The sequence below is a fragment of the Amaranthus tricolor genome, chromosome 8 (assembly GCF_026212465.1).
Source record: "Amaranthus tricolor cultivar Red isolate AtriRed21 chromosome 8, ASM2621246v1, whole genome shotgun sequence".
Lineage (NCBI taxonomy): Eukaryota > Viridiplantae > Streptophyta > Magnoliopsida > Caryophyllales > Amaranthaceae > Amaranthus > Amaranthus tricolor.
In genome coordinates, this window is record NC_080054.1 from 23,380,692 (window position 1) to 23,404,819 (window position 24,128).

Here is a 24,128-nt window from a genome sequence, read left to right on the forward strand (position 1 = left end):
TTAAACAAGGAATGCACAACTACGACTATACTTGTATGTTTGACATCCACCACATGGTTTTTAGCGATCTGGATTTTGACCATGGTAAATTGGATTATTTATAAGTATGGTTCTGTTTGTTATATTTAACCAAAATAATAAGAGTTTTTTTGTTAAAATGTAAAAAATTTAATGCCCTAAAAGAAAGGATAATTTTATTGCTGTTGACTTTAAATTAAATAGAATAATCAATACCTGAGATTACATTTTGTAATGATTGTTTAAAGCCAATCACTGTACAATTATCTTATTCTTTTTGTATTATAAGCTCAAACCCAAAAGAAGGATTATTATGCCATCAATAGGATATGAGTAAAACAAAAAATAATGTCATGATGAAATACAATTCACATTTCATTAGAGAAGAAAATCTGTAATTGTAGATTCTTCTTTTCATGCTTTACATATACAATTATGAAGTGCATTTTTACATCTATTTTATGTACAAGAAGACTTAAACCAAACTTTTGTACAAGAGTGTAAATTTCCTAAACACCCATAAATGATTAAATCAATTATTTATTTACATTATAAAAACAAAAAAAAGTATAATTTTAATTTAAAAATAATAAAAATTAATTTAGTTTCAAAACTTAAAAAGGTTTAGCCCCAACCCAATTACCAGGAGGATAATAATTGCAAGTAACAAAAGTGCCACCATTATGACACTTAACTGATGCACATCCCACACTAGTAGTGTCCCTCCAAACAACTTGGGTATAATGTCCACACATGTCTTTACATTTATTAGATGCATAATCGTAATTAGGTTTTTCACCAACCCATAATTCTGCAGCACTTGTTGGACTTAAATATGCTGGGCTCATTGCTATATTTTCACCATATAATTGGGTATCTGAGTGTTGTAGATTGCAATCACCTGCCCTTTCTTTAGCATATGACCTTGCAAATTGTGCAACGGTCTCATTCCAAACCAATGGTGGTAGATTCACCGCTGCGCGGGCGATGTTTTGAGGTATTAAGTATTCTTGTTCAAATGGGATTCTTGCCCAACAAATTTGGATCACCATAAGAGAACTTATGACAACAATGGCTTTGGAAAGGTTGGAGATGGCCATTTTTTTTGGGGGGTGTATTGTTATTTATACTGTCAGAATTAGTTAATGTTTGTAATGAGGGAGGATGAATGAAGAAATAATAGGGATGTGGGTTTATATAGTGTGTTTTGTAAATTTTTTAGGGTAAATATGGGTGGAGAAAAAGTTGTGGTTATTGTCTTAATTGGGTTTTTGATTTATAGAATTTTGTAATATTAGGGGTACTATTTTTCATGTTATACCTTAATAATAGTGAAATTATTTGTCATCATAATTTCCACCAACTTTTTCCTATTAATGCGAATTAAATTTTTTTGGTTTAGCTTTAAAGCCAATTACTTTAATGAATTTAAGTATTTAAAAATTTAATAAACTCTATTTTTAAATGTAAAATTGATTGTGCATGATAATTATCACCAGCCTCGGTCTAGATTATTTTGGAGCCCTAGGAAAATTATGAAATTAAACCCTTCTGAAATTTATTTGCATTGGTATAATATGATGATACAATAACATACGGTTTCTTATAAGAGTAATCGAAAGTTATTAACCTATCATATACTACTTATATAATAAGATACAGTCTCCCGCAACAATGGATAAATCTGAGAAATTCCAATCGTGATATATGACACTAGTGAGAATTTTAAAGAAAATTTGGTTTGATGTTACTAATGACTTATGTTTTGGAATCATTAAGTTTTCTACTATTAAAAACATTTATTCACAGTTTTATTTATCGGATTTAAAAGAAAAGAAGATAACTAGAGTCCACTAATTATAGAAAATTAATGGATAGGAAATAAAAAGCAATAATAATAGTGTGAAAAAGTGAGAGGTAAGTGGTATGTAAGTGGTAAGTAAAAGTGTTCATTTGGATCATAATATTAATTTCAGATAAATTATTTTTGATCGGTTTAAAATTAGGATTTGCTTCTCACATAATTTTAAATACATTTTTCAAAACGTTAGATAAATTCGATTACAAGATCGAATATATATCGGATCGTTAGATCTGTTTTTACCGACCAAGTGGGTGTGGTGAAGCTAGGGCATCAAGTAGGCCATCGCACAAAAGCAATGTAGTTTAATGTGTGGGTGGCCCTACAGCCCTACTTACTAGGTGTCTTCCCTCTAGTCACCTTCCTAGCTTGTTCATTTTCAGTGGACACAATTTTTCCGCATTCCACACAATTTATATTCCAAGCAACAACATTAACTGCCAAATTTTATTATTGATTTTTTTAGACCCATCTTTTTTCTAGAACTATATAAGAAAAATTAATATTAAAAATCTAATCTTTTGCTTGTGAGTTGTAATAATTTTATTTTTAAATTATTTTTTAATAATTCTTTATTTGTTATTAGTTTGTTCTGAATAATCTAACTTTTATTTTAGTATACTGACTACACACCCTATAATTACCTATTATAAATATGGTACTCATGTTGTAGCTAGGATAAATGTATGATAAAGGTTAAATCATTAATAAAATAAGCCAAATATAAGATTGTTCACAACAAATGGGTAAAATATTTGATTATCAATGTCAATTTTTCTGGAATATAATTATTTTTACAAGGCAAACTCAAAGAGATAACGTGGTCTATTTAGTAATTTGAAATCAAGTATATTGATGGTCCATCATTTAATGTTAGTGATTGGAACGTCAAAAGCCTTCTATAAAAATTGACTTATTGCCACAGACTTTCATAACAAATATTTTCGTTAGAAGATATCTGATTTTCCGTTAGTATGGACATGTTCATGTCACATATTTTTTGATTTGCATAAGAAAATATCATAAGAGACCGTATATTTGATTCAACCCACTCAATTTATTCCCCTTTTGATGTAGAATAAAAAATCTATAAGTAGGTACTGTTTGACAAAGAAAATAGATATTTCAGGGAGTGATGATGAAAATTTATAAAATAAACTTTTTGTGATTAAAGTTTTATTACCATGGAAATAACATCATGTATTTCTTGAAAATTTACACTATAAATAATTTTCATTAGCATTTTTTAACACCAATAATCAAATAGACCGTAATTTTTTTATTTTCATTTCCATATTTCTATCATTTAGTACCAAAGGAAAGGAATAACGGAGCCTTTACATTTAGGGGGTGTTTGGTATGGGAATATAAAATGTAATGGAAAAGAAAATGATAAAGAGGAGTAAGGGTAAGAGTATGAGTTGTAGTTATATGTTGTTTGGTATGAAAAAATAAGAGAAACACTTAATTGATCATAGAAAGGGAATTTGTTACTTGACATAAATGGATGATAACAAAGTAAGGGTAACCATTATCCTCAAGAAAGAAATTGGGTTAACCTAATATCATACCAAACAAATATGTGCAATAATAGTAATTGAATCCCTTACTTAGTATTAAAAAGTTCATACCAAACACCCTCTTAATGTAGAATAACTTTTTTTGTAGACTAACCCTAGTAGACGAATAAAGCAAAAAACTAGAAAAACAAACCAACACAAAATGAGACTTATTTTTATTGGTTAGGTTGCATCATCATTCTAGCTTTAATATCACTTTCTATTATCTATTTTGAAATAAAATTTTACAAATAAAGTTATAGTCACTCCAACTAAATAAAAAAGTTATAGTCACTCCAATCTTGATTGTTCTTTCCCTTTTTTCATTTAAAAATTTTATCAAGTTATTATCACTTAGAATCTTTTCTATTTTTTAACACATAATTGTGGACTAAAATAAACTCACTCACTTAATCCAGTTTTAAAAAAAATAAAACAATAACAAAGTACCAAACTTTCTCTAAGATACCCAAATTTAATGCACATTTAACATCCGAATCTTATTTTTTAGACCCCTCATTACCTCTTTTCGTGTCTCTTTCATGACTTTCTTTCTCTTCAAGAACAAAGATTTATAGGTTGCTAAATTGGTAGAGTAATTATCTTTTAACTTTATTACTTTTTGTGTTTTACGTTGTGTATATATATATTGTTATTATTATTATTATTATTATTATTATTATTATTATTATTATTATTATTATTTATATTATTACTATTATTATTATTATTATTATTATTATTATTATTATTATTATTATAATAATTATTATTATTATCATTATTATTATTATTATTATTATTATTATTATTATTATTATTATTATTTATATATATATATATATACATATATTGATATATATATATATATATATATATATATATATATAAAAGAAAAATTACACGATGTGCTATGAAAAAAATTTTCATTTAAAACTTTTAAAATTTTTAAAATTTTTAATATAAGTTCAAAGTTAATGTTAAAATTCACGCACCCCTTATACTACTATCCTTGATGATTTTATATATTGGATCTATCAAAACTCTACTCATTAATGTAGTTGTGAAGTACTCCAAGGATGGAGGTTTCCACGAAATTTTGGTTGTTTTGGAGGATATCAATTATTATCAAACAACATCTTTTTACAAGCTTTGTCTTTATTTTCATCTCTATCTCTTTACACCACAAAACCATTTTTAAGTGAATTGCATAATCACTAGGTACTATATGTAACTAGAGTACATTTACATGAAGTGTAGTCATTTTTTATTAATTAAAATAATGATGAAAAATTACTTTTAGTTTTAACTTTCATGAAAATAATATATTTCTTTTGTTTTTTTTATGACTATACTTTAAATTATCACGCTATTTAGTCCATAGTTTTAACATTATATAAACCACAAAATCGTATATTCTTCTAGTCCGATAGGATTGGGGTGATACAAGTAGTGTCAGAGTCAGGTTATGATCCTGAGACATGTAAGTTGTGGGTCCACCGCGCTTTCGCTACAACAATGTGATACTTCGATTGAGCTTGAAAAAGGATTTATAAACTATATTAACAAGATGTATCTTCTTTTTTAAAGTCCATATTCTAAGAACTCTGAATTAAACGTGCTTGATTGATAGCAATCTTAGAATGTGAAATCTCTTGAAAAGTTTTATAGGTTGCGCACGAGTGAGGCCAAAGTACAATGATTATACTTATACGTTGGTTTGTGAGGTCAATCTACAGCATTCAAAGGTAGTCACCAACGAACTGATGAGTCGGGCTATTACACATACTTGTAAAGTTTTAACCTTAACTGGATAAAGTTGTTAAAATAATACTCCATATATTAGCATAGTTTTGGGTCAATTAGACAATTTTTAATTTAAAAGTAGGTTAGAGAATCATTAGTTAGTCAGAAAGTTGGTTGATCATCACACAAAAAAAAAAAAAAATCAATACCCTCGTTTGGCGAACGAATGTTATCTAGAGTTGTTGGCCAAAGTTATATGCTGGTTCGACCAGCTGGACACACTAGCTGAAAGACAATTGTTTAATCTAGCTTTTCAAGCTAGCTATTATGGAGATATTTGCCAAAAAAAATTTATTAATAAGTTATTTATTAGAAAAAAAGTTCCCAAAAGGCAAAAATAATGAAAAATAGTTAGCATGAGTAGGTTTTTTATATTGGTTTACAAGCTAGTTTTTCAATTGGCTTAAAAGCTATCTATCAAATACTTTTGTTTAGTTTTTTGACAAATCAAAAAATCAAAAGTAAAAAATCAACCAATAATGCAACAAAATAAGGTAAATGTCAAACACCCCATTAGCAAGCCTAGTAAAAGTTAATCCGACCCACTAATTACCTAACCTGAACATAGCCCAAAATAAATGAGTTTGTGTTGAGATTTTTAGACCATAATTAGATAGGTCAACCCGACCTAATCAGTATAACCTATTTAACTATGCGAGTTGATATTGAGTCAAATAAATCAGTATAGCCAGAATTTAATTAATTTAATATTATTCTATTTCTCATTGTACATACAAGATAAACAATTCATAAACTAAAATTTTAAAATTGAGACTTGAATAATAAGATGTAGAAAAAATTGATATTAATAATCCAACATTTTACTCATTCGTCATGAATAATTTCAGCCTTGGATTATTTTTTAATGATCTAACATTTGTCCTTAGTTTGCTGTCAGCATACTAATAGGGTATGTTGATAGTATGCTGACAGCAAACTATGGGAAAAAATTGAATTATTATGAAATAAAAGATTATTGGTAGCAACTAAGGCCAAATGTTTGAATTATTAAAAAATAATCCAAATATAAAATTATTTACAGTAGATGGATGAAATTTGAATTATTAATATTAATTTTTCCTAAAATGTATTCAATATTAAAAACTCTAAAATCGAAACAAAAAGAAATTCTAATTGGATCAAGAGATTTTTAACTCATTTAAATATATCAAATAAAATCTGCTTTATAAAGGTAGTTACTACTCATTCCATGATAGCAAAGGTAGTTACTTCTCCTCCCCGCATCTATATATTCTTCATCATTATCCTTCCCTCTCAAGTCTCAAGTCTCAAGTCTCAAGTCTCACCCCATCTTTAACCCAACAACCTTTTCTCAATTTCTCCCCCAATTCAAAAATGGCAGACCCACATGAACCACTCCTCTCCAACACCCAAGTTTTCGATCAGCAATCAGCTTATGAACCAACTGAGAAAGTCTTCGTTATGGGAATCAACGAAAACGACACCGCAATTGACGATTCCCAAACGCCGCCGTTTTCCTGGAAGAAACTCTGGTTGTTCACGGGGCCAGGGTTTCTGATGAGTATAGCATTTTTAGACCCAGGAAACTTGGAAGGTGATTTACAGGCTGGTGCGATTGCTGGCTACTCTCTTCTATGGCTGTTGTTTTGGGCCACTGCTATGGGTCTTCTGATCCAGCTTCTATCGGCCCGTTTAGGTGTTGTTACGGGTCGACACTTGGCGGAGCATTGTCGGGATGAATACCCTAATTGGGTTAGTTATCTATTGTGGATTATGGCTGAAATGGCTTTAATTGGGTCGGATATTCAGGAGGTTATTGGTAGTGCTATTGCTTTGAAGATTTTGAGTCATGGGTTTTTACCCCTTTGGTCTGGTGTTCTTATTACTGCTTCTGACTGGTAATTTTTAATAATATTTTCCTTTAATTTATTTGTACATGAATATTTGATTTCGCTTACTAGTTGTTCATTGGGAAAAAAAATACTTTTTAACTGTTAATTGCATAAATTATGAATTTTCTTTTGGATTCATTGGGTTGAAATAGCCATTGTTGACTTCACATGACTACATGAGTTTGTCTTGTATCGGAGAAAAAGAATAAACTTGAGGAGTGAGTAAGTCGTAACAATACCAATTGATTTAGTAGTGAACTTGTTATGATTTGTATGTGGGGTTACTCTTTTACTTCTTGTTTGGATTGTTTAGGTCTATTTGTTAAATTTTTACAATTGGGTTTTTTGTGCAAATGACCGTTGCCTGAAGATGTTAGTTCGTTTAACTAGGTGAAAGTATTGACTGATTTACTAGCTGTTAAAGAAAATAGGTCTAGTTCTAAGTATTTTCGCTTAGTTTCAACAATTTCAGTTGTTCACCAATCACCCAATGAGAATAGGCCTAGAGTACAAATGTCAAGAATCTTAAACACCAATAACAGATAATTGGAAGGAATTTGAATCTTTCAGCTTAGTAAATCAGCAAAGAATCAGAGTCTGTGGCTGCATTTGGGTTTATGGACTTATTGCCTGGCATAGATTCCTTCATGCTTATCCCAGTACTTGTAAAAGGGTTAATGGCTGTTGTTTTGTTGCAGTTTCTTGTTTCTGTTTCTAGAAAACTATGGTGTGAGGAAACTAGAGGCAGTTTTTGCTGTCCTTATAGCTACAATGGCTCTGTCGTTTGCGTGGATGTTTGGTGATACCAAGCCAAATGGTTCAGAACTTCTTGTTGGTACGCATATTAACTCTTTCATACTTGATTGTCGATAAACTAACTCAACCGAAAGCTTAAGCTGATGGTTGAGAGAGGACCCAGAATATGTTATATACTCTAACACGTCCCCTCACACGAGATCCCTTGGGCTAGAAGTGTGGATGCAGCACATGCCTTCGTCACACATGGCGCTGAATATTCCACTTTAAATGGCGGGTGATTGAGGTACGAACCAATAGCCTCTTATCACGCTGGCTTCTGATACTATATCAAGGAACCAACTCAACCAAAAGCTTAAGCTGATGGTTGAGACTCCAGGATATGTTATATACTCTAACATTGATAGTAGTGCTGCATTCCTTATTGAACTCTTTTGATTGATTGATATATTACCAAATAATTGTCTCTTTTTGCTGACAGGTCTCGTGGTTCCAAAGCTGAGCTCGAAAACAATACAACAAGCTGTTGGTTTAGTGGGTTGTATTATCATGCCTCACAATGTGTTTTTGCATTCCGCCTTGGTACAGTCTAGAGACATTGATCACACTAAGCGAGGGCGAGTGCAAGAGGCGCTCAATTATTATTCAATTGAGTCCACTCTTGCCCTCGCCATCTCCTTCATTATTAACCTCTTTGTCATGACTGTTTTTGCCAAGTCGTTTTATGGCACACCCCAGGCAGAGACAATAGGCCTCTCAAATGCTGGCTATTTTCTACAAGATAAGTATGGCGGTGGATTATTCCCGATTCTGTACATTTGGGCTGTTGGTTTGTTGGCTGCTGGCCAAAGTAGCACCTTGACGGGGACTTATGCAGGGCAATTCATTATGGGTGGTTTCCTAAATCTCCGACTGAAGAAGTGGATACGAGCCTTGATCACCCGAAGTTGTGCAATTATCCCCACTATCATTGTTGCTCTTATATTTGATAGGTCGGATGATATGCTTGACGTATTGAATGAATGGCTTAACGTGCTGCAGTCGATTCAGATACCTTTTGCTATCATTCCCCTCCTTTACTTGGTTTCCAAAGAAGAGATCATGGGTGCTTTCCAAATTGGCCGTGTTCTCAAGGTATGCTGATTCTAGCTTTCCACTGTTTGCTGCAATTTCAGTAATTATATTTGGACTTGTTGTGTGTGGTTAAAAAAACTTGCACTTCAGTTAAGATTTGTAAGAACTGTATGATAAATCTGTTATCGAGCTTCTATACAACAAGACTCGCATATGAGGTTCCATCCTAAAACCATATGGTTTTGGGGAGGAGTGAACCACTTCAAGTGGGTATTCAAGTCAACGCTTGTTATCCGTGGGTTTGTGGGCCCGAGTCCACGGGTACCCCGTGGGTGTGTCCATACGAGTGGGCCTACAGGGTGATTATTTGACGAATTGTTATGGCTTAACACGGTAAACATGCCAACTGCTTATTTATTTTACTTATCACTTAACTTACAACTTCATCAATGTTAATTCTATAAACCTACGAGATTGAAATGATAGAGAACAAATATGTAGTTAAATTTGTAACACTCCGGCCCCATCAAACCGCTAGTGACTTCCCATGGATGTTGTGACTGGCCTCACAGACCGACACAAGTCATTTCAACGTACTTTAGTCTAGCTCGTGCGTGTCCCGAGAAAATTTCTCAGGAGGTGACTCATCCTAAGACTGCTTCCTACCAAGTACACTTAACCGTGGAGTTCTTAGCAAATGAGCTGCCTTGAAAAGAAAATGCACCTTGTTGATATAAGTAGTCTATTAATCACAAAATTGTTCAATAGCTTTTTGACGAAATTCTTGGGTGTTGATCAAGCAACATTTGATGTTCATGTAGCATTTTTGAGGTTAATGTCAACTCAATTTCCATCTTACATATAAAAACTAAGCATTCAACTTTCTGTTCACAGACACTAGCTTGGCTCGTAGCAGCACTCGTGATTGTAATAAACGGATATCTGATGGTCGAGTTTTTCTCCGATGAAGCCACAGGATTTCTTTTTGGCTCCGTAGTATGTATTTTCACAGCAGCATATATAGCATTTGTCGCGTATCTGATTTGGAGGAGTGTTTCCGTCTCATCTTGGTTTAGCTCCGGTAAGTTGAGGAATGCTATGACCATAACTAACTAACTAACTAACTTCCATTTCAGCTGCTCCAAACCTGTGTTCTGCACATTCATCTTTGTTGCCTTGTTTTATGTTCAGCTTAAATGTTTTTGAAGGGCCAGTTTTTGTACAAAGCCAATTGAAGTGGCCTACTGTATTTCTTTGTGCCATATTTAGTAGTTAAATTGTATCACCTCATTGTTAGATCAAAAATGGGAGTCTTTGTGTATGGTTTTCTGCAAAATTTTGTAATTATTGGAAAATAGAAAAAATATTTGGATAGATTTTGGTTTTTGATTTGTGCGACACGTACGAGAGAAATTCTCTGAATCGAAAAAGAGGTTTTCAGTGTATCGAAGGTACAATTATAAAGTGAATGTGTTATCTTATTTCACTCGACTTAGATAGAAAATATAAAAGTATATACTGTTCAAGAGTTTTTGTTAAAAAAAATTGGTGTAAAGTTTGTGAGTTAAAATAACATATAACCTATTATATGTTATTTCCAATAGCTAGAAACTCATTTAAATCATCATCATCATACAACTAATTCATAAGCATTTTGTGTCAAATATTACTATTACAATGCATTTTTCAAGCATTTTATGTCAAGTGTCACACTTAATCATTAAATCTTTGTATTTGTTATAATAATATAATTATCAAAATGAAGAAATAATTTTTTATACCATTATATTAAAACATATGTGTGAAAAAATAGACAAAAAAAATACCATCAATCAATTAGAAAATTATAAAATTGATTATCATTAAGCTATATTGATGAAATCATAAAATCCAAGTAAGAAATGTCAGTCAATAAATTTTTTTAAAATTTTAATAACCGCAATTTTAATTTGCAATAGAACACAATATTTATCATAAAAAAAGCAATTTTCTTTTTATCATTCCATTCAAACATCGGTGGGGATAACAGAGCTTTTCCCGTTAAAGTTGGGCTACATCAGGGATTGGCTCTAAGCCCTTTCATTTTTACTGTCATTATGGAAGAGATTTCTCAATCTATATGGGAGACGATATCGTGGTGCATACTTTTCGCAGACGACATAGTGCTAGTAACAGAAACTAGAGAGAAGGTTAGTAATAAATTGGATGAATGGAGGGAAGCTTTAGAAGGTAAAGGGTTGCGTATTAGTCATACGAAGATTGGCTATTTGCGATGTGATTTAGTGGGACAGCTGCGGTAGGTGAACCAGAGGTGTCCATAGGAGAAACAGTTGTTAAATGTACGACCAAGTACAAGTATTTTGGATCGATCATTCAAAGGGATGGAAAGATTGACGGACATGTAAACCATCACATACAAGCGGGTTGGATCAAGTGGCACGCAGCCACCGCGGTGCTATGTGATAAGAAATTTCCAAACAAGTTAAAAGGAAAAATCAGACCTGCTCTACTATATGGGACCGAATGTTGGCCTGTTAAGAAGAATTTTGAACATAAAATGAAAGTTACAGAAATGTATATGCTGAGGAGGATGTGTGGGCACACATCGATGGATCGAATTAGGAACCAAGAGTTTAGAGACAAACTAGGGGTAGCCTCTATTTCTGGAAAAATGCGCGAAAATAAATTGAGATGGTTTAGACATGTGCAGAGAAAGACTCTCGCCGCCCCTGTGAGGAGAGTCGAAAGCATTATAGTAGAGGGTAAGAGGAGTCGAGGGAGACCCAGGAGAACTTGGGATGAGCAGATTAAAGTTGACTCGCGTGAGCTAAACCTCTCCGAGGGCCTGACTAGGGATAGAGGTAGTTGGAGGTATCATATCTATGTTTTAGATTACTGATGTCCTCGTAGATTACCTCTTTGTATTCTTGTCATCCTGCTCCTCTTATTTCCTTTATTAGTTTTTCTGCCCCCTTTTATATTATTATTTTTTTATATATATTTTTATTTATTATTTTTTTTTTAGGTGAGTCTACTTTTTTATAGGCCTTTTTATCCTTCCCGTGTAGCTATGTTTTCGTATCTTTCTCGAGCCGGGGGACTCCTTTGGTCGTGTTCATCTCTATGGGTATGAGTTGCCGCCGTCCTTCCCTCCCCAGACCCTGTCCATAGTTTTTTCTATAAGCGGGATATACTAGGTTGGATGATGACGATGAAAAGATTATAGATTTTTCATCAAAATATTATATTTTAATTAAATTTGTAGAATTTATCATGTATGATTAATTATTAAAGAATTTTGTATGAATCATAAAATATATAAACTGAATATAACATACTATAATATACTATAATATAGTTTTTGAGCTTAAGACTTAAGATTGTATATATAAAAGTCGAAAACTAATATGTTATTTTTGTCTTTTTTTTTTTGTTGAACTACTTTAATTTTGATAACGATTTAATGAACTAAATTTTAATTTTCTTTATGATTTCAAATAAAAAAAAAATCAAATGTTTACATAAGGAAATATAGTGTATCAATAGATCACATGTCTTTATAGCCAATAAATAAATAATTAAATATTACATGTTTTAATGTATTAATTATTTCCTCAAATATAAAGTCAATATCAAAAATAAAAAATAAGTGGAAAAATTTTTAGTGAGAGTGTAACACGTGTCTCAAGTCGTATCTACATTATTATATTTTATTGATGATTGGTTCCTCTCGATTTTCAAATCTTTTAATTTATTAATTAAATATCTTAAAATTTAATATATTATAAGCAATTGTAGCTTGACACGTGACTTATTTTTTTGGATCAATTATTTTTTTAACATGTTTAACATGTGTAAGGGTCATTTAGACTTTATAAGAAAAAGTTAGGTAAAGTTGGAATCTTTAGTTGTTACTACATGAAATATCTCAAAGCGAAAAGAGAGCAAACTGGATTGTTTATTAATTGATTATATCTCCTAATTAAAGTTTTTCACCGGCGGACTATCCAATAGCCTCGGCTCATCAGCTCGAGAAATAGACGGTCTTCGACAATATTTAAAAAATAATTAAAATTTAAACTAATATTACCCATTTTCCCCCATTTCTCAAAACTCTACCTTCACACTCGACATTCTCCCTCTAAAACCATTGATTCAATCCATCAATTCTTGCATTCCTCTTTCAATTTGGCACTTCAAAATTAGTGTGGAATACTCTATCTTGCTCAAATGTAAACTTGTTTGTGTTTTTTTGGTCTATATGTAGTTTTTTAGGGTTATAATCAAATTTGCTTAGTTTTTCAAATGTAGGTTACTAGTTGTTAAATTAAGACTCTTCTTAATTATCCATAAGTATTGAAGGTAATTTTAATTGTTTTTATAGCTTTATATTGTTTTTTGAAGTAATGTCGTTGAATTCAATGTTGATAATATTATTAGAAATGTTGATGTTGATGTTGGTATTAGAAATATTATTTATGAACTTATGAATTGATTTATTATTTGGATTTTATGTGTATTATATATGTATGAACTTAGTTACATTATGGATTTTAATAATTTTTAGACCAAAAAAGATTATAATCAAATGAATATAATGTACTTGTATTGGCATGAAGTTGATGATGATGTTGATTTTCTTTGTATTAATGTAGAAAATGACATCATTTCGCATGACTATAGTATGTTTTTGGAATGGTTGTATTCGAGAAAGTAGTGGCAAAGTTCATTATGTTGGGGGAAGACATAAGTTGTTTGCATGCAATTCGAACATGGATTTGAACCACTTTAAACATTTTATATGTTAAAAGATTGGATTGGACGCTTCTAGAAGTATCGTAAATATAAGCTTTAAATATCACATGAGTGGAGAATTGCTTGCCTTTCCTATTGAGGATGATGAGGCTATAGATGCTATGTGGAAACATTGAAAGTCCACCCAAATCCCCTCTTTGGAGTTATACGTAGAAGAAGTATCATTAGGGAATGTAGTTGTTTCTAATCCTACTCCTACCCCTATGCCTATTTTAACTCAGGAAACTTTAAATCCGTCGTTTCTTCCGCATCTTGTACTTTTTCTCAACCCCCTACGAATCAAGTTCCAATTGATTCAATGGTTAACTTAGGAGAAATTGTTGAGATGAGACCTTGGGAAGATGGAAATAAGAATAATGAGCTCATTGACGATCCTTCTGAGGACTATGTGGATGTCAATGAGGATGCGCTAGCAAATGACATGACCCTTGGCAACATTCCTATAATCATTCCTCCTACACCTTATGCCCAATGTCCACCTTTAGACGAGTATGAGGAGGACAACTCATGGAGGACTTGGGCTTGTGATACCACATATACCGAAGACGGAGAGTTTGAGAAAGGTATGATGTTTGATAGCAATGAAGCGTTGTTGGAAGTTATCAGAGTGTATCATATTCGCAGAAATGTGGAGTATAGTACGGAGACCTTGAACCAAACTGTCCTTACCTTGAAGTGTAAGCGGGGTTGTTTGTGGAGACTTAGGGCTACGTTTGATTCTTATTTATCTTCATGGCGTATTGTTACATATAAGGGTAAGCATGGTTCTTGTGTATTGGGTAGTGACACTGTTTCGGCTGGACACATTCACCTGACATCTTCTACCATTAACAATATCATTAGAAATTGTGTTGCTAAAGACCCATCCATTAAGGTATCTGTCGTACATCAAATGGTTAAATATCGTTTTGGTTTGGATGTGAATTATAAGCGAGCGTGGTGTGCAAAGCAATAAGCCTTGTTGTTCATTTAGGAGGACCTTGTTGTCCATCTATCAGAGCGCATACTGCGCCAATATGGGTTGGTACAGGGCATTCCACCGCCTTGTGACACTGAACCCTAACTGCACCAGATTTCGCGCAAAAATCAGGATACGACAAACTGTATAGACATCAACTAGCATCACATCGCTCGTTGGGATGGTAGACTTAGACTGTTGGCACAAAGTGCGTCGATCTATGTTCATGGCGCACCTACTACACCAAACTACATCACGATCACCATTTTTCCGTCCTTTCTTCACAACTTCACGCCTTTTACCCTCCACCACCAGAGGCGGATCTACGTATGGGCCTCCCCGGGCACGTGCCCCGGGCGAAATAAAAAAAATTAAAGAAAATTATGTTCTTGGAATTCTAGGGGGTCAAAACACAATTTTCAGAATAGCAATGAACTTCAAAACACTACATTACTCCCCTTCTCTCTACTCTGAAAAAAAAAACTAAAAAAATTCTACTCAACAGCCGTCATTCAGCCCCTGCCGCCTGCCACCCTCCCCGTCACTACCTGCCGCCGGTGGCCTAGACGCTGCTTTCTGGCGCTGCCCATGCTCGCTCCTGCTCACGCCTCACTTCCTTAGTCGAAAGTCGAGGGTCGACTGTACTCTACTCCTCTTTACAAAAACCCTAAAAATCAAATTTTTGATTTTTTTAGGTATTTTCACTCTTAATCGTAATCTTAATCTTAAATTCTTAATCTTGTTGTTCTAATCTTTATTCTTAATTTTGATACTTGTATATTATTAGAATGTTGTTTCTTGATTTTTTTTTGTTTATGTTTTTTGAGTGATTGAATGTTTGTTATTGTTAATGTGTTTGTTAATGTATTTGTTTATCTTGAATAGTTGAATTATTGAATATTTTTTGATTTTAGATATATGTGCTTCGAGCCATATCCAGAAGATAATTTGGAGTTTATTAAGAATAATGAAATTAAGCATTACTAATTAAGAATTTCTAAACCATTGTTGTTTCTTAATGGAATAAGATCATATGCTTTTTTTTTGAGTGGAAGATCATATGCTTAAGTTAATAAATGTAAGGAGTGCTTGATAATCTGAGAAGTTGGAGTGCTTCATAATGAAGACGAAATCATTCACAATCAATTAATAATTAATAATCATCCACAATCAAGCACTCCTTACATTCATAATCAAGAAAAAATTTCTAAACCATTATCTTGATTTATGATTTCCAAATGCTCAGTTCTGTTTTCGTTAAGAGGTTGGAGTGATTGTGGATGATTGGCCTAAGTCCTGGTTTTGATTCAGAGATGTGATTACATAAGTAATAAAGGCAATTCGATTTTCAAGCTGGTTGATTCTTGGTTTACAAAATGACAATAATAATGTGATCTTGAGTTATGATGTTCTGTCTTTGTGATCTTGATTTATGATTTTTGAGGAATCACTTAGATATTATATTAGTGATGTGAGGAAACGACGAGCGATTCTTGGATATAAAGATTCTTAATGAACTTTCCATAAAACTTATTGAGACAAGGAAAGTTTGTCAATTTTACAACTAAAATTTTGTAGAAATTTCGTTCATTTGTTAGTGGTGCTCCAGGGACTCTGAATTCTGGATCCGCCACTGACCACCACATAACCAATCCAAGGCTCCACTGTCGATTCACCGTATACGACTAGATGTTTTGCCCCCCCCCCCTCCATAGTTCTCCACCGATGGCTGCAGCCTCTAGGGATTTTGCTTGGTAAACTTCCTCTTTTTTTTAAATTTGAAGTTTTTTTGACTTAATTTTACTTGCATATTCAAAGATTTTTTTAAGTTGTTGACATTTAATTTTTTAGGGTCTTTTAAAAAATTTGGGGCTTTGTGTTATTTTGAGAATTATAGCATTATTGTTTAAATTAGATGATGAATTGAATAGATATGGTGAAATAAAGTTATTTTAGTGGTGATTTGTATTTTTGTTTGTATAAGATCTTTTACATTGGTCATTGAGTATATTCATCAAGTTTGATTGGTAATCTATTTCATCAATGTTGTGAATTGTAGTTGCTTCTAGTTTTGAATTTTGATTTTGGGTTTTATGGGTTTGCTCCTATTTTTTAAGCTAGAATTTTCTTGCTTTACTTTAGATTTTTTATGTGTTTGCATCAAATAAAGTCTGGGTTTGCTTGAATCATACAATAAATTGATGGGGGTGGAATAAGAAAAATGTAATAGAAGGCTGTAGAAGACAACTCTATCTTAAAATTAAATTATATTAGGAATATAGTGTGGCTTCATTATCATAATACTATACCAGAGAGCTTTTGAAAATTGCTTCAAGTTATACATACCAGGAAACTATAATGAAATGTAAGGATTGTCTTCCTGCTTATGTTTGATGCGTCGCTATGAAATTGTCTGTAGCTGTAATATTTTATGGTGGAAGTGGACTGCACTAATGAACATCAATTATAGGTTTTAGAAGTTATTATTCTGAACTCCAACTTGTGTAGTTTGTTTGCAATTAAAACTATGCGTGGACAATTGACTTGATTAAACCAATATTGAATGTAATTTTTCATTTTATTTAAATTGTCGACGTCACTTGAATTTTTGTTGGATTCACCCCTGAGCGAACCCATGCAAATATTTTGAACTTTCTGCCAACTTCCTGTGCTGCAAGTTTCACTTGTCTATTTGTGTGATTTTTCTTGGTCTAGAAAGGTGATATTAATTCACAACGTGGAACTCATATCCATTATCTGTAGTATATTTCAAGTTGACACTGTCCTCTTTTTTATATTTACAACACATGTAACCGATATAAATGTGTTTTTCCCCCTATAAAAACACCTTTTACCATTGAGGCATCTACAGTTATCTGTGATGCAAAGGGAGGGTTTCTTAGCAGCTTGGTGAACAAGGTCATAATTGTCGTTTATTAGAGAGAATCACAAGGAACTTTTGATTGAGAAGAGGGATGCTTTAGTTGGTTGTGAAATAGTAATGTACTTTACAAACTAGGTTCTCAAACTGGTTGTGAATTGTGATGAATATTTTGAACATACTTTGTGATGAAGAAGCTTTTCTTTTTCTTAATGTGACGCATCACCAATCTTTGTTTTTTTGTTTCCACACTTCCTAGTTAAGGTTGTTTTTATTTTGACTTTGATTCTTTTTTTGTGAACCATACTAGTTGAAATGATGATCTTCTATTTTATTGTGCCTCACATAACTACCTACCCCGTTTTGAAGTACCTGCCATGGACTGTCTTCTTCTGGAGAACTTGGTTTGGTTATTTTACATATGTTATAACTTTATTCGATGCAAGATTCTGTGAATGAACTTGTACAACATACATAGAAAAACTTTTTTTTGGGTCAGTACTTATCTATGCTACAAAGTGTCCTTAGTCTTTCTTGCTGTAGTCCATATGGACCGTACCGGTCAGACATGGGTGTGATGAATTTGATATTTAAAATATAGTTGATTATCTTCGAAAAAGTTTGATTTATCCAAACTGGACACTGTATCCAAGTTTGGGAGTCCAAGTTGGATCCCCCCTCATATTCTCTTTGGGGTTTGTTACCCCATTTCTGGAGTGTGGAATATAATATTAACGTAACTTCAGAAAAGTATCCTGTTTTTGGTTGTATTGAGTACTCTTTTGGCCCGTGCATTTTGCAACATAGACTAAAAAGCTTACACATAAAGACTCTTTCAACCCTTTTTCACTTTTGTGAAATATGAATGGTTTGGGTCTTGTTTGTGTAACCAAATATTTGAAGTGTTTTTAGCCCTTGAACTTGCTTTTTATCAATTGATTTGATTAAAATTCACTAAATCAGAAAATTTTTAATACTCACTAATCATGTGCTTCTGTATCACTTATGCACTCTGACCGCTTTATTACTCTTGCTTATTTGGACAATGTGTTTGGTTCTGTTAGACTCATTCTCCATCTTACCTTCCTGTACCTGCGTGGGCCTGTGGCTTTTTCTGACGCTAAACTCACTCAAATAGTATTGTATAGATTTATCCTTGAATAATTGGAAACATAGTAAAGCTATACTTGTAATTATGCCTATCTATTTTTTATCCGATACAAAATTATCCTATAATTTAAGACCCGTAACCCGAAAAACAAAATTTAGGGTCCTGACTTTAACCCAAACCCGACCTTTTTGACATGTTTTCTCAAATTTGTCAACTTTTTATTTCCACAACATCTTTTTTGTCAGTAAGCACTATATTTATTGTCAATTTTAGTATTTTGAGTTTTTATTTCTTTGATGAAGCCTTAAAATCGGTATATTCTTGTTCAAGCCCATGACATGTTGGGTTGACTGAAACTTGAAACGACCCAACCCAAAGTTGACCCAATCCGTAGCTCGCTTGCCTGAACGTTTTGATAGATATACTTTGTAATGAATCCAATATTTCTGAAGAGTGAATGACATAGGTTTACAGCACTCGACTGAACTAAGCAAAGTGTTGTGTGTAAGAAGTTTATATCAGTTACTTAGTATTCTTGTACTTAAGACTATCCATATGTGCATACTTCTTTGCTCTATTTTTTACTATCAGTACATGTTGCAGCCTTTGGAGAACAACTGCTCAGAAATGATTGATGCTGAAAAAGTCTCTGAGATCAATATGGCATCCTCTGTTGAGTTGGGTGCATCACTGCTAGAACAACTTGGTAATGCATTTGCTGAGTTGAATAATAACGAGATTGGTCCTGGCAACCAGGTCCCATGGAATGATGTTGAAGCACATTTCCGAAACTTGGAGTCATTGGTGAAGAAGAAACTTGAAGAAGTTGAAGCCAAGGAGAAGGAATTTACGGAGAGGAAAACTCGCAATCACATGGTTCTTGCTGAGAGAGAGGTAGCTGTTGTGGCAAAGGAACAGGATTTGCTTGATAAGTTGCAAGAACTAAAAGATGCTGCTTTGGCTGCCATCTCTGAAGCTAGGGAAAAAATTGTTCCAGAATTTTTGGATGCCGACGGAAATAAGGTAAGCTGCTCTGTTGATGATGAAAATGCATCACTTGACACCCAAGGAAAATCCCCTCGAAATATGGGGGAAGGTGTTGAAGGTGCTGCTGTGGAGGTTAATCCTCTTGAAAAGCTGACACAATTTTGTGAGCAGATGGATTCTATAGGACTCCAAAACTTTGTCGTGGAAAACCTAAAAAAGGTTTCTTCTTTCTGGAAAGAACAGCTGTCAGTTGCACTTGGTAGTGCGACTGAACCAGCCCGTTTGGTGCTTGATGCACTGGAGGGATTCTTCCCTCCAACAGAAATAACTCAAGAGGGGGATGCTGCCCTCCGTGGCATGCGTCAATCTTGTTTAATCCTTATGGAGGCCCTGTCTGCCATTTTATCAAAGGCTGACTATGCTGCAGACATTTTTACCCCTGAAATCCAGCAGCAGGCCATCTCTATTGCCAATGATTGGAAGCTTAAGCTGACTGGCGAAAGCGGTAATGCTATTACCAATGGAAAATCATTGGAAGTAGAGGGATTTCTGTGGCTTCTTGCAACCTTTAGGATTGCCTCTGAGTTTGATGCTGAAGAACTCTGCAAATATGCTCTTGCAGTTGCTAGTCACAGGCAGGCTACTGTGCTCTGCCGCTCTCTTGATTTGACACAAAAGATGCCAGGTTGGTATTCTTACAACTGTCCTGCTGACTTAGAGGAATCACCGAATTTAAGTGTCAACATTCGTCATAGGTCTATTCCCCAAGTAATGTAGTCAGTTTCATAGATATATAAGATTGAGTGCATATTAAATATCTATATTTCAGAACGTATTAGTGCACCCTGTTGAGTGTTCGAACATTTTGCAGGTGTGGTTGAGACATTGATTGAAAAGGGGAGACTGATTGATGCCGTTCATTTTATTCATGCATTTGATCTCTCTGAAGCTTTCCCTCCTATTCCTCTGTTGAAAACATACTTAAAGGAGATCAGAAGAAACTCACAAGGAAATGGGAGTATTGCATTACAGGTATTGAGACATTCCTGATTTGAAGAATAAAGTTGTGATGTTTTTGTAGAGGGCTATCTATGAAGCCTTTGTTATAGCTTCTTATCAACGAAAATTTCTGTGTTATTTTCAGAATAGTTATAATGCACGAGAACTTGCAGCAATAAATAATGTCATTGAATGTGTTGAACAATATAAACTTGAAGACTCCTACCCTCTTGATCCGCTCTATAAAAGGGTTTACCAGCTGGATAAAACTTCAAAACTTGATAAAAAGAGGTTATTTGGATCCAGTAAACAGAATCAACAGCAAAAAAGGCCGAAATCTGATGGGGGATCTCAGGACCGACGAGCTCGAGGCTTTGGTCGTGGTAGACATGGTCCACCACCATCTGGGACAGCGTATAATGGAGTTGCAGAGAGGCAAATTCCTACTGTGCCGGGTCCCTATAGCTATCCAGTATCTTCACAAGCTCTCTATAATGCTCCCACAAATGATCAAAGCATGTCATACTATCCTCAAAATCCCGTATCTACAGGACCTCATTATGCGGCAGCCCCAACCTATGCGGCAGCCCCAACCTATGCAGCAGCCCCAACCCATGTGGCAGCCCCAACCTATGCGGCAGCCCCTACCTATCCTTCTTATCAGCAAGCACCACACCAACCACAGGCCTAAGATGCAGACGACTATGTCTTTAGTATTTCGCACAGGAACACTTCATAGGTCAGTTTTAACAGGTATCATACATTCATACTCCTACTCCACTGCCTCTTTAATTTTCACCTTATTTTCTTAAAAGTTTTTACATGAGGAAATCTTATGGGGAGAACTTAGATCCATGCTGTTAGGATATTACATATTGGTTTATGTCAGAACTCTGCAGTTAGCTAGTACGAGATCTGGTTTGCTGCTGCTTTTTGCAGATTATTTTCTCTGGAAGTTTTATGCATATTTTCTTGTGTAGAAGATTTGCCCCCGGATATTTGGGAGAAATTGTTAAATGTATGCACAATGCAAGACTTCAAGAAACTGCAATTACCATGTCAAAAATGTGCATTGATTGCAAAGGTGCAAGCTCTTGCACAAACTTGCTATTAGCTAAATCTGAAAATAATTACTCCGTTTATTTGTGCAAAATTAAGGTTGGTTTGATATAATTAAGTTTAGTTTAGTAATGTTAAGAATTTATATTAATCGTAAGGGTTCAGGTTATTGATGTGAATGGGTTAATCAGGAGGTTTAGGCTTGCTATTTGCTAAACCTGAAATTTAAAGTTTATTCATGCAAAACAAAGCTTGGTTTGATATAAGTAGGTTTAAAATATGAATTTTCATAGATATTTACATGTTAAAATATATTCATATGAGATCCTGTTAGATTTGTCTTGTTAGATTTGTCTTTAAGTTTAGAATTCTATCATATACTTCTCATAGCTTTTTATGAAATGCATTGATAAATTTTGAGTAAAGATGGTTATGAGTTTAAGATCCTATTCGACTTGCCGTAGATTCGACTCTATTCTTAGGTTTTGGGTTTAATTTTTTGTGATCTAGCAAATTTGGGTTCGGTTTCAGGTCCAAATAAATTAATGGGTCTAGGTTTTGGTCTAACGTCTTCAGACCTGATCTAGATCCTCTTTGGACCCACTTCAGACTCGTTAGACCTGCTCTAGACGCAACCTACTATACACTCCAAGATCAATTTTAATTTTATATATATACTTAATTTAGACTTATATACAACCCATAGAACCATTTTAGTAGTCACGAAATTTTTAAAACACAAAAATGGTTGAGTGTGAATATAAACATTAAGACAGTAGACCCATCAAACTCGGCAGGCTTGAATTTAGATCCAAAATTTTAGACTCTAAGGGTTTGGGTTTGAATTAACCAAAAATTAATGAGTATGGATTCGGATTCAACCTTGATTTGACCGATGATTGTTGCTAATTTTAAGACCTAAACACATGCTTTGAAAACTTTGTAAAACTAAAATGAGAACATCTAATAGAAATAGAGAGAATATTAACTAACAATTGGATTTCTTCTTGAATCAATTTTCGAACATTGTAGCCGTAGTAACTAATGGATGTCTTTTGTTACTAAGCTATAACGTTTTTCCTTTTAGGGGTTAAGAAAAACCACCATATATAATGAAATACTATTGCTTCTTTATAATTATTGTATGGAATAATTTCATTGTAAGACACATTTTATACATGAGTTTAATAACTCAATTATAATTGTTTTACATTGAAAAAGTTGTGCGTCTCTGTTTTTGTAACTGCTAAAATTACAAAAAAAAAATTATTAAAATTAAAATAAGAGAGTTTTCGAAATGAACTCAACTTTGGTCGTTAAAAAATATAACTTTCAAAGGAGTCTTTGAGCATATTTTACTTACGGTCGGGTTTTAATTCTACATCAATTTGCATTGTTTCTTTATTCAATATTCGATTGTAAGGAACAAAGAGTTTTGAGAAATAGTAAATGAATATTTTTGGTGTATGGTTTTTGAGATTTGGGATTTTTATTTTGTTGATTTTTTTGTTTGACTTTTTTTTTTGGTTTTTTTTTTCCAAGTAATAGGAACGAAGATTTTGAATATGATGATAATGGAGATTTCACAGCTGAAAGAATTTTTCTTATTTTTATTTTTATTATTTTTATAGCTTTTTGTAGGGTCATATGATGTGTTGTATGAAAAGCTATTGTTATAGATTTTATCTTAATATCAGTGATTGCCCTTTTATTTTTGTATCCAAACATATGAAATGAATGTTTTTAAGAATTAAAAGTAGACATTTTTATAATATATGTAGACATTTTAACATTACAAATAAACATTTTAACGTTATAATTACGAATTTTACATTGAAGCGGAAAATAAAAAAGCTAGTTTTTAAGAACCAAATTATATATTTTAACATCACAAACATACTTTGACATCCTAAGTAGACATTTTGACATTGAAGTAGATTTGAGTATTTAAACAACAAAAGTTAGTTTTTGAGAAGCAAAATTGGGATTTTAACATTACAAGTAGGCAATTTAATGTCGTATGTAGACATTTTAATATTGAAAGTGAATGTGAGTATGATGTATTTAGACATCAAAAGTAATTGTTTAGTAACCAGAGTAGGCAATTTGATATCATAATTAGGCACTTTGATATCACGAGTAGGCATTTTTTTTACTTTGAAAGTGAATGTAAATATATAAACAACAAAAGCAATTTTTAATAACCAAAGTAGACAATTCAATATTATCACATGAAAGAATTTTAATATTAATGGTGGATGTGTATATTTTAATAACAAAATCTAGTCTTTTAAAGTAAGCATTTGAACAAAAGTGAGTATCTTAAAATAGTCACTTTGGATAATGTCCAAAGCTCATTTTGGGTTACTT

The 24,128-nt window shown here is 33.1% G+C and overlaps 3 protein-coding genes across 10 annotated transcripts; 2 read left to right on the top strand and 1 right to left on the bottom strand.

Annotated features, from left to right (window-relative positions):
• Positions 1–367: 367 nt before the first annotated feature.
• LOC130820861 (pathogenesis-related protein 1-like) lies at positions 368–1,197 on the bottom strand. Its single transcript, XM_057686400.1, has one exon. The coding sequence runs from the start codon at positions 1,116–1,118 to the stop codon at positions 633–635; it is 486 nt and encodes a 161-aa protein (XP_057542383.1). The 5' UTR covers positions 1,119–1,197; the 3' UTR covers positions 368–632.
• Positions 1,198–6,362: 5,165 nt separating this feature from the next.
• Positions 6,363–10,320, top strand: LOC130821035 (metal transporter Nramp3.2-like). Its single transcript, XM_057686634.1, has 4 exons — positions 6,363–7,124; positions 7,817–7,953; positions 8,356–9,008; positions 9,843–10,320. Exons 1-4 carry the CDS (start codon positions 6,601–6,603, stop codon positions 10,062–10,064), a joined length of 1,536 nt encoding a protein of 511 aa, XP_057542617.1. The 5' UTR covers positions 6,363–6,600; the 3' UTR covers positions 10,065–10,320.
• A 4,788-nt stretch (positions 10,321–15,108) lies between these two features.
• On the top strand, positions 15,109–23,530 carry LOC130820800 (FRIGIDA-like protein 3). Of its 8 annotated transcripts, XR_009045259.1 has the most exons (6): positions 15,109–15,416; positions 19,317–20,385; positions 20,572–20,732; positions 20,845–21,452; positions 21,680–21,783; positions 23,301–23,530. XR_009045259.1 is itself a non-coding variant. In XM_057686314.1 (4 exons), exons 2-4 carry the CDS (start codon positions 19,341–19,343, stop codon positions 21,388–21,390), a joined length of 1,752 nt encoding a protein of 583 aa, XP_057542297.1. In that variant the 5' UTR covers positions 15,110–15,416; positions 19,317–19,340; the 3' UTR covers positions 21,391–22,008. The 8 variants fall into 8 exon arrangements, 2 of the variants coding, with proteins under 2 accessions (XP_057542297.1, XP_057542299.1); XR_009045257.1 differs by lacking the exon at positions 21,680–21,783 and having other exon boundaries at positions 23,307–23,530; XR_009045255.1 differs by lacking the exon at positions 23,301–23,530 and having other exon boundaries at positions 21,680–22,008.
• Positions 23,531–24,128: the final 598 nt, after the last annotated feature.

Bases quoted from the DNA above. Each gene is read 5' to 3' on its own strand.
- LOC130820800 (XM_057686314.1), top strand. From the start codon at position 19,341: ATGATTGATGCTGAAAAAGTCTCTGAGATCAATATGGCATCCTCTGTT. The intron at 20,386-20,571 runs GTTGGTATTCTT...AACATTTTGCAG, and splicing joins TTTGACACAAAAGATGCCAG to GTGTGGTTGAGACATTGATT. The intron at 20,733-20,844 runs GTATTGAGACAT...TGTTATTTTCAG, and splicing joins ATGGGAGTATTGCATTACAG to AATAGTTATAATGCACGAGA.
- LOC130821035 (XM_057686634.1), top strand. From the start codon at position 6,601: ATGGCAGACCCACATGAACCACTCCTCTCCAACACCCAAGTTTTCGAT. The intron at 7,125-7,816 runs GTAATTTTTAAT...GTTTTGTTGCAG, and splicing joins CTTATTACTGCTTCTGACTG to TTTCTTGTTTCTGTTTCTAG. The intron at 7,954-8,355 runs GTACGCATATTA...TTTTGCTGACAG, and splicing joins TGGTTCAGAACTTCTTGTTG to GTCTCGTGGTTCCAAAGCTG.
- LOC130820861 (XM_057686400.1), bottom strand. From the start codon at position 1,118: ATGGCCATCTCCAACCTTTCCAAAGCCATTGTTGTCATAAGTTCTCTT.